At 38.0% G+C, this 13,283-nt stretch overlaps 2 protein-coding genes across 4 annotated transcripts in view; one reads left to right on the forward strand and one right to left on the reverse strand.

Moving 5' to 3' along the window:
- Positions 1–2,479, forward strand: part of LOC110468366 (unconventional myosin-X) — a 58,639-nt gene extending 56,160 nt beyond the window's left edge. For both annotated transcript variants that reach the window (XM_021526276.4, XM_021526278.4), the window contains one exon: positions 231–2,479. In XM_021526276.4, coding sequence (XP_021381951.2) covers positions 231–344 — 114 coding nt within the window. In that variant the 3' untranslated portion in view covers positions 345–2,479. The remainder of the gene's footprint in view (positions 1–230) is intronic.
- Positions 2,480–5,448: 2,969 nt separating this feature from the next.
- Positions 5,449–13,283, reverse strand: part of LY75 (lymphocyte antigen 75) — a 43,094-nt gene continuing 35,259 nt past the window's right edge. For both annotated transcript variants that reach the window (XM_021526308.2, XM_085585033.1), the window contains 8 exons: positions 12,858–12,980; positions 12,253–12,447; positions 11,668–11,888; positions 10,416–10,590; positions 9,742–9,909; positions 8,888–9,010; positions 8,267–8,434; positions 5,449–7,308 (listed from right to left, as the gene is read on the reverse strand). In XM_021526308.2, coding sequence (XP_021381983.2) covers positions 7,124–7,308; positions 8,267–8,434; positions 8,888–9,010; positions 9,742–9,909; positions 10,416–10,590; positions 11,668–11,888; positions 12,253–12,447; positions 12,858–12,980 — 1,358 coding nt within the window. In that variant the 3' untranslated portion in view covers positions 5,449–7,123. The remainder of the gene's footprint in view (positions 7,309–8,266; positions 8,435–8,887; positions 9,011–9,741; positions 9,910–10,415; positions 10,591–11,667; positions 11,889–12,252; positions 12,448–12,857; positions 12,981–13,283) is intronic.

Below are 13,283 nucleotides of genomic sequence, written 5' to 3' on the forward strand. Positions count from 1 at the left end.
GAAGTTGCTTTTCTTTGAGCTAAAAATATTTTAAAGTATTGCTACAGCAGTGCACAAACTTGTCAAGCCTTTCTCTTTTTACTGTCATGTTCACGTTTAGTATTAACATGCAAAATTGATTGTGTCATGACTTTGGAGAAGGGGAATCTCTTTCAGCAAAATGTCCTGTATGCTTCAGTGCACTGAGGTTTTCAAAGTGCTTATGCTGTGTTGCTGTGTTCTCTCCCCAGGTGGGCGAGATAATAAAGATCATGAAAGCATACATCAATATGATAGTGAAGAAACGCTGCAGTGTCAAATCAGCCACCAGTGTGGACAGCCATGCAAGCATCTGGACTAGGTGATATGGATGAACTGGTACTAGTTTAGTCATGGGTATTTGCAACTTGCCAGCACAAGTGTAGCAAAGATGTTTTTTAAGAATTCAACTGACTACTGTATTTAAAACCTGAAGTGACATCTACAGTACCATAGGATTTGCACCTCTGCCCAAAGACTTTAAACAGTTGCAACTGTTGTGAAATACTAATGACCTAAAACTTCTTTTCCCCTTGCTTGTTTGATGAACAATGTACCTTAAAGAAGCAAGGTCAGAAGCATCCTCGTCCTCAGTGTTCTCTCTGCTGCTTTCGCTACCACCTGTCACACTGGCAGAAAAATTTACAAGGATCACTTCTGCAGGACAGGACTTAAGCTTCCTTAAGAATTTTGAACATGCAGACATGTGGGATCATGTGATCACAGTATGGTCTGCTGAAAGAATATTTATTTATTTTGCAAACAAATCTGAAATACAAATCACTGTGGGTTTGTTTGGGTTTTTTTTTCAGGATGTTCTAATGATTTGGTCTTAAAAAGAAAAAGCCGTTGTATCATTGAAACCAAATAGTCCAACAGAGTGGTCAAAACATACTTGAGAGAGCATTAAACAAAGAAACAAATAAAAACACCCAAGGTGGTTCTTTACCTTCCAGTAAAAGTTCACAGGTACACAACTGTAGAAAGTGGCACTTTCAGTTAAACTGCTAAATACTTCAGTCTAAGAGAAAACACCTGAGACTAGCACCACTGAAACAGGACCTAAGGTCACACTGCAGGCAGCACCTCTTGTGTAAAAAATAATGACTGCAGTTCTGTACAGCCCAGGAGAGGAGATGGTTTTAGTAGCATTTCCAGAAGAGCTGCTCTTTGCAAACTCCATGTATTAGATGGAGGTTGGAGATTTATGGTGAGCAGCTTGCTTGTATTGAGATCCTGCTTTCTTTAGGGGGCATTTTAGGTGACTGGGGTCCTTGAACTTGAGTGAACTGTTTCCTACTGAGTGAATAGGTTCCTAGATAAATTGTTACAGGCAAGATTTTTACTTCCTCTTTACTGCAGTAAGCAAATGCCAAATCCTTAATCCACCCCAACTTTTAACAAGAACTGCTCACATCGCTGAATCCCCAGATCCCTATCCAGTCTCCTCTAAGTCCTTAGTCTTTGGCAGAACTTGAAAACAATTCTATTTTGCCAAAACAACTTCTTCTTGGAGGTTTTTACAGCTACCTGCAATTTGAAGAAGCAGAATTTTTTTCTTCTCCATGAAAGAAGAAGTCGTCTTCTCTCTCTTGACTTCAGAAAGTTGATTTAATTGTTTAAAACAATGTTCAAAATCAATCCTATCATAAATTAGTTACGTTAACAAATGAGACCTGGTGGTGTTGACCCTTGTCTAGTCTTGGGATCCCAGAATGCAAAGGCCCATGAAACTGCAGAGTTGTATGTAATGTGGGCCTTCTTCCACATTTAAAATTGGTTGTCTCCATTTCTGAAGTAGCAGCAGCCAAGGCCTGTTAGCTATGAAACAGAAATTGCATAGAAAAGTAGGAGTCAGTATGTAACAGGTTCCATTATAATTCATCACCAAATTGTTCCAATATTACTAGTACTGTGTTGCAGAGACTAGTTTTGAGGGTGACAGTACAAGAAATACTGTACATAACCCCTGCTCCTCTCTCACTTTCACTACACTGCAGTGTTTGTGAACACACTGTGCACTTGCTACATGATCAGCCAAAGAGGGTGGCCCCTGCTGTGCATCATCCCTTCAACTGGAGTTTTGCCTTAAATAGTGTCACTGATGGAGCCTGCTAACACCTTGTTTGCATTGTTTAATTCCTTGTTGTCACAAGGAATTAAAAGATGACCAGGTCACAGATGGGAGAGGCCACCAGAGAAGCAACACTTTGTGTACACTGCATACACTGGCTTGATCTCTAATGTATCAGACTAGGCTTGATTATCCATGTCCTAACTCTGCATTAGCTCTGTGTTCTGGCTCTTGGGTTGCTGCAGGCAGCTTGAACCCACTTGAAACATAACCCCCACTACTATTTGTTGTACTTTTGCTCATTTCTATTATAGAATTCCTTCTTCTGTCTTTTTTAATTTGTAACTGGCTTTACAAGATGAAAGTTTAATAAATTATTGGATTGCACAGGCTGTATTCACTTACAGGCATTGTGTGCCCATGTTAAGGGGTTTACTCAGAGCTTAACACTGGGAATGCATACGTGAAAAGCAGGCATCATCGGCATGAGGCTACAACAGCCCTTCCTCCCAGCAGCAAGGTTTGGGGTCAGTAGAAACTGTTTGCTCCTACAGTGGGGAAGGTTTGTTTCCAGCTTCTGCTTTTCTCTCTGGGGCTGTCACACCTTTGCTCAGTGGGAGATGTCCTGCTGGTTCTGAGACAGCAGGGCAAGGAATTAATAATCTCTCAAGGCCCAAAGTCATGTGTCTGCTCTCAGCTTTCTTGCTTGCAGAAGAGTGGGACAGACCCACCCTGCCAAGGTTGTGGTCTCCTGCTGCTACAGGACGTTCCAGCTGTCCACAGTGGCTGTTGCAGCCCTTTCCCTGCAGCCTGTGGCAGTGCTGTGGGGCTTTTGGCACTGTTACAGCCTTGTGGCTGCTGCTCGGAGAGGAGGTGGCGCTTTCTGGTCCCCTTTCCCGGCAGCTTGTGGTGGTGTAAGGCTGCCTGCATGGATCTTGTGTCTGCCGTGGCATGTTCTCCATCTGGTGGCTTCATGGTCAGTGCTGCAAAGCAGGTATGGGAGAGGAGAGGTACAAAGAACAATGGTGTCCATAGGAGAAAACAAAAGATGGAATTTCAGAAACCCACTCTTTCCTCAAAGCAGCTTACAATGCAAGCTGTGGGCAAATGCGACTTCCTATTATCCACACCCATTTATAATTCACACTCTCATTTAACACAAGATGCTCTTCAAACACCCAGATTATGTTTATGAAAAAAAGACATTTCAGTGAAAGTTCAGTTGCTAATGGTGATGACATTCAGTCACACATACTTGAAAACCATCTTAACTGACTGCTCTGTAAATTTAATTCGAATATGCATATAAGGCCTGTTAGGTTTAACAAAGTGTAAGCACCATGGTTTTGTACAATTATCTGCTCTGAAAAGTCTCCTAAAAGGGAACATGATACATGTCATTTGGAAAGAGAAGTTTTATAGAAAGCAGAAGCAGTACTCTTACTGTCTGTATGAGTGTCCTAAGACACAGCATGCAGAAAAAGATCTCTGTTCTCATTTGTTCTAGCAGAAAACGCATAAGAGGCCAGTATAATTCAGGAAGCACATTTTGAAGTATTTGGTATTGCCGGAATCCACTTTCTTAAAAGTCACCTTGGAGTAAGTTACTCTATTTATGATGAAAAGTAGTAAAACAAAGAACTGTTGTACTGTTTGTAATTATAGTAATTATAGTCCCTTCTGCATTGGTGAAGAAAAATTCATAAGGACTTACTGTTTGTCTTGCAGTACTGTGTCATCACCATAAAATCCTCATCTGGTAACCCCCCCTACCCCCACAAATCTGTAAAAAAATCTTGGTTGCTGACAAATATTATGATAGAGTGTGTAGGAATTTTCAGTGTGCAAATACCATTGCTGTGGTTTAGCCATAAAGAATATAGCCAAGATAGCAGTATTTTATAAGGGCATTTATACTATGCACCATTTGCAAGTTAATTTGCTATTAACAGAATATTCCCTCTAGTACTTTGTCTACTGTCAACACAGAACTCCAGAACTAAATGGGAAAGGTCCAATAGAATGACAACTATATATTACTCTTCAGTAAGGTATCTGTTTTTCCTAAGCTCAGTTTTTTAATATTGCTCACAGGTCTTGCTTTAAAACTGTGCAGTGTATGTTCAATTCAGTCAGTAAGAACTTTATGTACTTCCTGACAATGGAATGAATTTTACTAACTTTTAGAAACCTGAGTGTTATATATCCCACTGTGCTCCATACACACAGCAACAGCAGATGCATGAAGGGCCCAAACAGTAGTTCCAACTTTTAGCAACAAAAATTGTAATGTTTGGTCTTCATTTATTTGCAGCCACACCAAAACCAAAAAATCACTAACAGGCCATGAAATTTACTTAATCCTTTCAAAAATGTTTAAATATATAACATATGTCCAAAGCAACAAGCAGATGGTGCATTTGGTTTAAGGGAAAAATGCTGAGAAGTACAACAGAAGCATCAAGCCCAAAGGGTGCTCATGCATAAAGACTTGTTGATTTCTATGTCCATTAAGTTACTGATGCAGAAACAGTTTTAAAATAAAAATGCTGCCTGGTGTAGAGGCAGATGTGGATTAACCTTTCCATGAACCAGAGTCTCCAAGGCCTGGGCAAAATCAGGAAGAGGAACTGAAGTTGTACACTTTTTGCCTAAAGCTACCACAGCTGGCAGATACTCTGTGCTCTGGGATGAAGGAGTTTTAGGATGCCTTCTCAACTCCATTGCTCTGGGACCTGGGAAAGCATTTCTCTGCTGCCTTTTCTCTGTGCATCATCTTCAGTTTTAAGATTAATGTTTGTGAAGCAGATGACCTCGTTAGTCATTTTGCACAATAGGATGTTTCTCCCAGCAAGCTAAAAATAACTCTGCCCTTTGACCAGCAGTCAGAGATTTTGGGAGTCTGGAATTCAGAACTCGGACAACACTTAAAATGACTACAACTTATGCTTTAATTGGAAGTGTTACTTAGCTGGAAGTAGTTTAACTTTGCCTGTATTTTAAGAGGCATGGAGGGAGCCTTTATACACTGCCTTGATCTGAGCCTTGAGGTGCTAATGAACTACACCCTGATTAGAACAAAAAGGCACAGGGGAATGTTCCCCGTGTAAGCCTGGAGCAGCTTGATAAAAGCTAGGTATAACTAAGTTTTCACCTGCAGAAAGAGTTACTTGCATTATTTTTAAATACATAAATGATTATGTATTACCTCTAAGGTTTTCTTACTGTGGTAACACACACTTACTGGCTTTAATTTTGATCACAGCCCCTACACTGTGCTTTTTCACCCAGTGATTAATGACCCATACCTCTAACTCTGATAACTGCTTCCATGGAAATAAAACCAGTGTAAGCAGTTCAGTGTTTTATTTAACTTTATTCTTTCAATAACAATACTGCCAAATAATCTTCCTGTGTATTTCAAATTAAGTAAATTATTCACCTGCACTAAGGCCAAAAAGTAACTGCCAGTGATTAGACAACTTGGGTGTGATGAAACAAACATGAGAAATGGGGCCTGAAAAAATTATTTACATCATTTTTAAGAATAAAATATACAATTTTTAATAAAAAGGATATATCTTTTCGTGTTGAATCAGGATCTTACTACTAATTTCCACTTTCCCTTTCAGATTCACACCTGAAAATGCTCAGAGTACAAACATCTATAAAACTATTAAATCTCAAAACATGAGAACTTGTAAATATTTTCTCCCACTTATTACCATAGTTATAAAAAGACAATAACCCATATTTATTTAGTCCATTAAGTTAGAAGTCATTTGGCAAAGCACTCAGGCATGTAAGCTAAACTAGAAGACATCAGGAATCAGATTTTTCAACATTTCAAGCACTTCTCAAACTAGGTTAAGTGAAAGAATAAGAGTTATTTTCATCATAACTATGTTTTCTACAATGTAGTTTCATTTTTACCTCAGGAAAAGCAAACGTTCACAACCATGCCCAAAAGTACCAAAACAAACAACAAAAGTGCTAACTTTGATCAGCAAACTACCACAATGGCTCCCTTACTGTGCCCCTTTTCAAGCTGCTGTTTTAACAAATTCAAAGTGTATCTACAAGGACTTCTCAACACAAATGATAAACACTTCCTTATCAAAATAGTGCAAACAGGAACAAAGAAAAGTGCCATCAAGATAAGTAAACTGCAGGAAAAGAAGGCAGTTGAACACTGTGACCTTGCTCTGCTGCTTCAGAGAAATCAGTAGTACTCTTCTCAGCATACCAGGCCAATGTATTCCTATTTACCACCTCATGCCACCACTACATGCAGAATGGATCTGGCCTTTGGCATATCCTCCTTCATAAAAGTAAATGCACCTGTTCTTTGTACTGTGCATTCAAAAAAGTCAAAAGACTTTTTCAAAACAAAAATATATAAAATCATTGAGCAATTAATATATACAACTCTGTCTTCCCTTTTTCCCTTTATAGCATTCTTTGGAGTGCATAGGAAAGGCTACAGTGACACATCACATATAAAAATCAAGTTTCCGTTTTATGAAAAATACTCAAGTATTTTTAGCATTTATGTACACAAGTTTTTTTACCATATATTCTCAGTCTTTCTTTAGACATATCTTTTATCTTCTTTCTTGGACAGATGACATATTTCAAAGTTATAGGCTGGTAACTATAAAATGAGGCATTTAATTCTAGTATAAATAAGAGTATTGGGAGAAGTAAATTTTAGGTGTATTCATTAAAGTGATGTTTCATGAAGTACTGTTGGCATTAATTTGTTCCATCGAAAATTCCAGTAAAGAGAGAGAATATTATAAATTAAAAAACACAATAGAACTCTAAACACCTTGCATCTTTAAAGGCTGAGGCCAAATATAAAGAATTACCATTAAATTGAATAAAAATTGCACTTGTATATAAACAAATTTTAGCCCCCATTAATAACCTTGTTGCTTTTCGAAAAAGAAGTAATAAAACATCAAGTAGCTCATTTCTTATGGCTTCACACAGTGAAGTTCATGCTTAAATTGATCAGAAGAAAGTTTTTCAATAGCTATCTTTTGTGAACATATCATCAGTTTCATCATCATTCATCCCTCTTTGATAGCGTACAGAAGAGAAGGCACTCCAGTGAAGACGCTTCTTTTTGTAGAGGTACCATACCAGTCCAGCTATGAAAACCAAGATGATTAGCAGGGCAAATGCTACAGCCACACCAGTATGGTTAGAACCTGAAACAGAACAAAAGATGAATACTTATTACTTAAGAGTTTAGGCAAGAATACTTTCTTGTAGGCTTGATGCTTAGGTAGCTACATGTTATACTGCACAGTTAGCTCAAGGCACACTGCTCCCTATTAATACTCTTCATCACATGGCAAGTTAGATGGGGATTCATGCAGGAATGCATTAGCTTATTTTTGATAATTCTGTTGTTAATTTACTAATATTTATGTTGGAGGGGACCTCTGGAGTTCAAAAAAACCTACTTGCGAAGGCTGCACTCATTTAGAGGTCTGTATACTTCATAAATCTAATGGATCCTAGGCTCTTGGAAGGGAAGGTAATTATACTCCCTTCAGACTGAAGAGATCTTGTTGAGGTCTTCCTTAGTGGCACAAAGTTTAATCTATTCCTGCATTTCCACTTCAGTGAAAATGTATACAGAATCAGAAAGATTCCACTGCTTCTCAGGAACTTGCTTAATGCTCAGTTAACTGTTTGCTTTCCTGTACAATGTCAAGGATGAGCGAGTAAAGGCATAAGTCTTTTTCTGGAGCTACGGGGTGACATTTCCAGAAGCCTCCCCAAGATTGAAAACACCATGTGCAGCACCTGTTTACATGCAGAACTCTTTCTGATTCCACTTACACAAACTCACACATGACAGATACCCTGTGTTAAGAAGCAATAGCAACTACTCTACACTTTCTGGACATTTCAGTTCTCTTCTTTACCCACTGAGTGGATAGTGAGAGCCAGGAGAAGTAAATTCCTAGATAATTTGTCTCTGAATGTAATTGTATGGCTAAATAACAACAGAAGACTTGTGCTTAGGCAGAGGTACTTGACGGGTTCTTTTGTGAAATGCAATTCCATTATTTCAACACAGACTTTATCCAATAAACCAGAAATTCCTGAAAACAGTCTCTACAAAATCAAGTCTCTGCTAAAATAACACTTCCATACCTAAAGGAGCTTTACAAACCACTCTGCTTCGACTACGTGCACAGTCAACTTTGGACCACATGCCAGTTGAGGACAGGATAACGCTGCATTTTTCATTGGCTTCTGCAGTTTTATTCTCCCAGTTGACATAATTAACTGATGAGCCATCCAGCCAGTTCAGGGACTTTCCTGTTATAAAAAAACATTACTTAGTCTAGATCACCAAAACATTCTATAATGCTACACAATGTCATTCACAATCTATTGATTTCTTTTTAGCAATGTAAATAAAAGGGCTCACTAGCCATCCCATATATTAAAAGCAGTATATATGAACACAACTTTTAGCCACCCCTCTTCTCTAGACCTTTAGCAATTGATACTCTTGCATCAAACATTAGGCAGCAATAACAGAGGTGGGGAAAATTAATTTCTGGGACTCCTGATTACCCTGACTGCAACAGGAAGAGATTTAACTACAATTAAGTCCAAAGTGCTTTAAAATGTTAAATGACAGATTCCAGCCTCAAGTAGAAGTTACTGTAGGCCACCAACACTACAGAACTGTTCTTATTTGAGGATTTATGCATTTATATTTACAATATGAGACATTCATGCTCATTCATTGTTGCTACTTTTTACCCTTAAAGCTGTGATCCAGGCCAAGCCATACATTCTTGGTGATGAGATCATGTTCCTTTATGTGTGTGCTCACAAATGCATTTTCTTCAGCATCCACTATAGTCAGAAGGGTTGCTGAAGGATCTAAGGGGCAAAGGAAACCAGTCAGACTTGTAATTTATATGATTTTTCATGGTACTGGTACACTGAGTTTTCTGTGGGAACAATTACTATAGGAAAGGATTTGCTGATCTGGGCTTGTAAAATTATCTTAGAATAACCTTCAGAATAAAAACATGAACCTCGCATCCCCAAAAATACAGCATGTTTTATGAGATTACTTCAGATGACTTGTTATTCTAGCAGGTTATATACAATAAAATGGGAGTAAACATACTGCAGCTGCAGACTACATGCATGGAAGATATCAAGAGATATGTCTGTAAGAATCACTAATTTAGCCCAAGTGATAGACTTTCAAAAAATAGTTGAACAAAACCTCCCTGTTAGCAAGCAGCTATGGCAAAGATTCAGTAAGAAAGTCCTGCCAACAGCACTAACTTTGCATGCAGATAAAATGGTTTTCCTCCAAACCATAAGCATTAAACCTCTGAATCTTCTTAAATTGGTTACCTACATTTTATCTGCTGATACCTGTGTGCCAAACAATCCGTAGCACATTGCAATATTTTATTAAGAATTTTCATCAGGTGTTCAAAGATAAAGCTTGGTATTGCATTTCCTATACTAAAAGAGCATAAAAATGGCAAAACTGAAGTATAACCAGTATAAGATTTTAGACTGCTGTGTTTTATTTCTTCTCAAATAGTGGACTAGTATTACAAGTTGTAATGTGATAAAGAGTCTACACCTACTCAGCTTCTGGCAGATTCTCTTAGCCTCTTCCACGTTATAGACAGAAAAATTGTAGAATGCCATGTCAAAAGCGTAACAGTGATCCCTGTACTGTTCCCACTGCAGGGAGCCACTGCTCTGTGGGCATCCAGAGGCTCTGCTTGCTTGCTTTGGCACTAATTTTCTCTCTGCAAAGACAAAGAAATTGATGTTATTTCTGCTGCAGCAGTTTGTGCACAGTCTCTAGAATAACAGAACCATAAGTATTAACAAGGGCTACTACTCCTACCAACAACCACTATTCAATTAGTTTTCATTCCTTCTTCTTGTGTCATGGATGAATTTATTTAAAAATGAGCATAAGACAAATCCCAACAGGTTGGGAACAATTTTTCATTGTTTTTTTGTTGGTTTTGACAATTATGGTACATGTTTGATATGAAATTTGATTTAGAAAAGATACATACATTTGATATTCCTATCAGAGATGATCAAGAAGTAACCAGATTTGATTTAGGTTTTCACCACTGGAATGGCAAGAATTTATCTCCCTGAAGTATTAAAAGGTGTTTTATCATTCTTTATAGAAAACTCTTCTTAAAAAGGGGATCATGTGCAGTATTTCAACTTTAATTTCTACTTCTAAATACAACACGTAAACACAACTACAAAGAACCTTAAAAATAACACTTACTGTTTGGAGGGCTATAGCAAATGGCACCTTCAGCAACATTAGTACATTTTGTACGGTTCCAAAATCCTTTAGTATCTAAAACAACACAGTTCTCAGTAGTATTTGAGTTTTCTAATTCCCAGGGGTAGTAGTCAAAGTCACTTCCATCTGACCATTCAAAATTAGCTTTACTTCCCTAATAAAAGAAAAAACCCACAACTTTTAAACCACGTATGACTGTGCTTTACATCTCATCCATCGTGAATTAAGTCACATAGCAATATTTATCCCCTGTGGAGTGATAAATGAAAGAGCAAGTGGCTTCTTCTAAACTCACAGTAAATAAGTGTACAATGCAGTTTGCATTTTCTTAACATAGGAATTTTTTATTATTTGTGAGAACTGAGAAATTACAGCATGTTCACAAGTTTAAACCTGCAATGTGCCTCTTTTATCCTATGGGGAACCATTTTACTTGGTTCCACCCTGCTGTTTCATTTAAGCAATCTGCCTTTCCTGCTATGAACATTAGTGAATACGTTGCAAACTGCTAAGCTGTTGAGATGGCTGCAGTCAGTAGAACTGGGCAGCTCAGGGATGGTTTGCTACCTCCTACTTCAGGTACTTTCCTGGAAACCCATGACAATGAGGAGTCACTTGTGAGGGACCCATTCCTAGGCATGCATAGAAATCACACACCTCTGCAGAGGACTATTCCTGCCAACTAACTGCTACTACCAGGTCTGGCAATTAGTGAGGGGAGCTGGGTCAGGGCCACAGGCTTTTGGCTCCACACTAAAGCAGACAGAGGAGGAAGTAGATCTGCAGCTGCCTCCTGCTCTTGTGCTTCCCAGGAGGATGGACACTTAACTTACTGAGAGCCTGTTCCTGAACTGCTCTGCAGAGCCAGTCCTGACCTCAATTAAGCAGGTTTCATACAGCCTTGTCTGTCTCTATTTGCTAATGAAACCTGATTCTACAGAGGGCCATAAAGTCTGAAGCCTGTAGGGATAGCACTGCAAATCATGCTTCCTTGTGCTGCAAGGAATGAGAGAACTCTGTATTATTTTAAACTGTCAGGTATTAGGAAGAAGTATCTTACTGTGCCTACATTCACCAAAATTTAATACTAACATGTTACACAGGGTTTAAAAGATACCACAGGGAAAAGAGATTCTAAGGAACTGGAAAAAAGCATCAGAAAATATTTCATATCTTTTCCAAAACATTATTTACAGATCTGTTATGGACATCCCCAACAGTATATACTTACATCATGAATTGACAACCCAAGCCACAGAGGATAACCATCCTGTTTGACAATATCTTCTAGAAATAATTGTTCTGATTCACTGTGTACACTTGCTAAATCACTGTTATTTTGTTGGCACGATCTCAATGCCTCATACCACGTTAACTTTTTCTGAAGGATCCTGTATGTTCTGTTTCCATGTGGAATTGTGTCGGGCAATGGAGGCTTGTGCTGTTGGTGTCCTATTTCAAAGAGTAAGATTGTAAGTTGTGTGCATTTCTTTCATGTTACTAGGAAAAATACAGAAACACTAAAATCCATCTATCTCAGTGTAACTCAAGCATGAAAGTGCTCAGTACAAGCCACTTCTATCAAGTTAAGTTTACTTTTGCTACTTGGAACACTGAATTCAGCAGCTGCTGGATGAGCACAGCAAACACATTTCTCCTGATCAGAGTATTACAGCAGTGATGCAGACTGACCAGATGACCCCAGATGCTCATGACAGCTGTGCCATGTGTTTCACTAGGAACAAAACCAAAGCTTTATTCAGCAGGGACCATGATTTAAATTATGACCCTCATCCAACACTCCAATATTACTCACCCCTTTCAATTTTACAGGCGAGAATACTGTACATGTTGTAGTGATTAGCATGCCAACTTTGAGAATAATTATAAATATCCCAAAACCCATCAAGATTTACACCAGCAAAAAAACTGTTCTTCTTTATGATAGGTCTTCCCAGCCTCCAGTTATTGTAAGTCAGATGAGTTTCATCATACCACTTGAGAATTTTATCTGTGGAAAACATTGTATATTTATTAAACCACTGGCATTATGTCTACAAATACCATTTAACTTTGAATATATTAATGATATTAACAGATGTTCACTTTGGAAAAAATGCTGGGATACTTCAAGTTATTCTAAATCAGTTCCATATCCAATGCTAAATATGTTCGCATTACTCATCCTGGCCACTTTAAGTCCTGCTTTCCAGGGAAATAAAATTTAGACTATACTGGATTGATTATCACTCAGAGAGTATTTCAGGTTATTTTCTTCTAGAAGATTAGAAGAAATATAAATACTTATTACAGCTTTACATTCACTTTGACTTTAGTTATAAACTGAAACATGCATTTAATGCTGCAAATTTTGTCTCCAATCCAGTTAATAAGAAAAAAACACAAACTCTTAAATCTTACCACTGTCATCATAAATCACACCCAGCCAGACCCACAGAGCCAGACCGCTGAACGAGTGAAGCTGCTCAGTAACAAAGTTGTTCTCCTCTTCATCTCGAACACTCAGGACAAACGCTTCAGGGTCTGTTGAATATTTTTTTACATTACTTTCTTACAAATTCACCTTTAAGTTAAAAAATAAACTTGTTTGTTTTTTTTTTTTTCTGTTAATGTTAGCAATTATTATAGATAGGTCAATCTCTGTAAAGGCCAGATCTTTCCAACAAAACTAACTGAAGAGTGCAAAACCAATTTTCAAATGTATTATCAATGGTTATCCCTGGTTTTGTGGATAAGTGAAAGATTTCAGCTCCAGAGATGTTTGTGGGTCCTACTGTAATTTCAAGTTGTATGTAGTAAAAATTCTCTGCATAGAACATAAAAATA

This window comes from Lonchura striata, chromosome 7 (assembly GCF_050655825.1).
Source record: "Lonchura striata isolate lonStrDom1 chromosome 7, ASM5065582v1, whole genome shotgun sequence".
Lineage (NCBI taxonomy): Eukaryota > Metazoa > Chordata > Aves > Passeriformes > Estrildidae > Lonchura > Lonchura striata.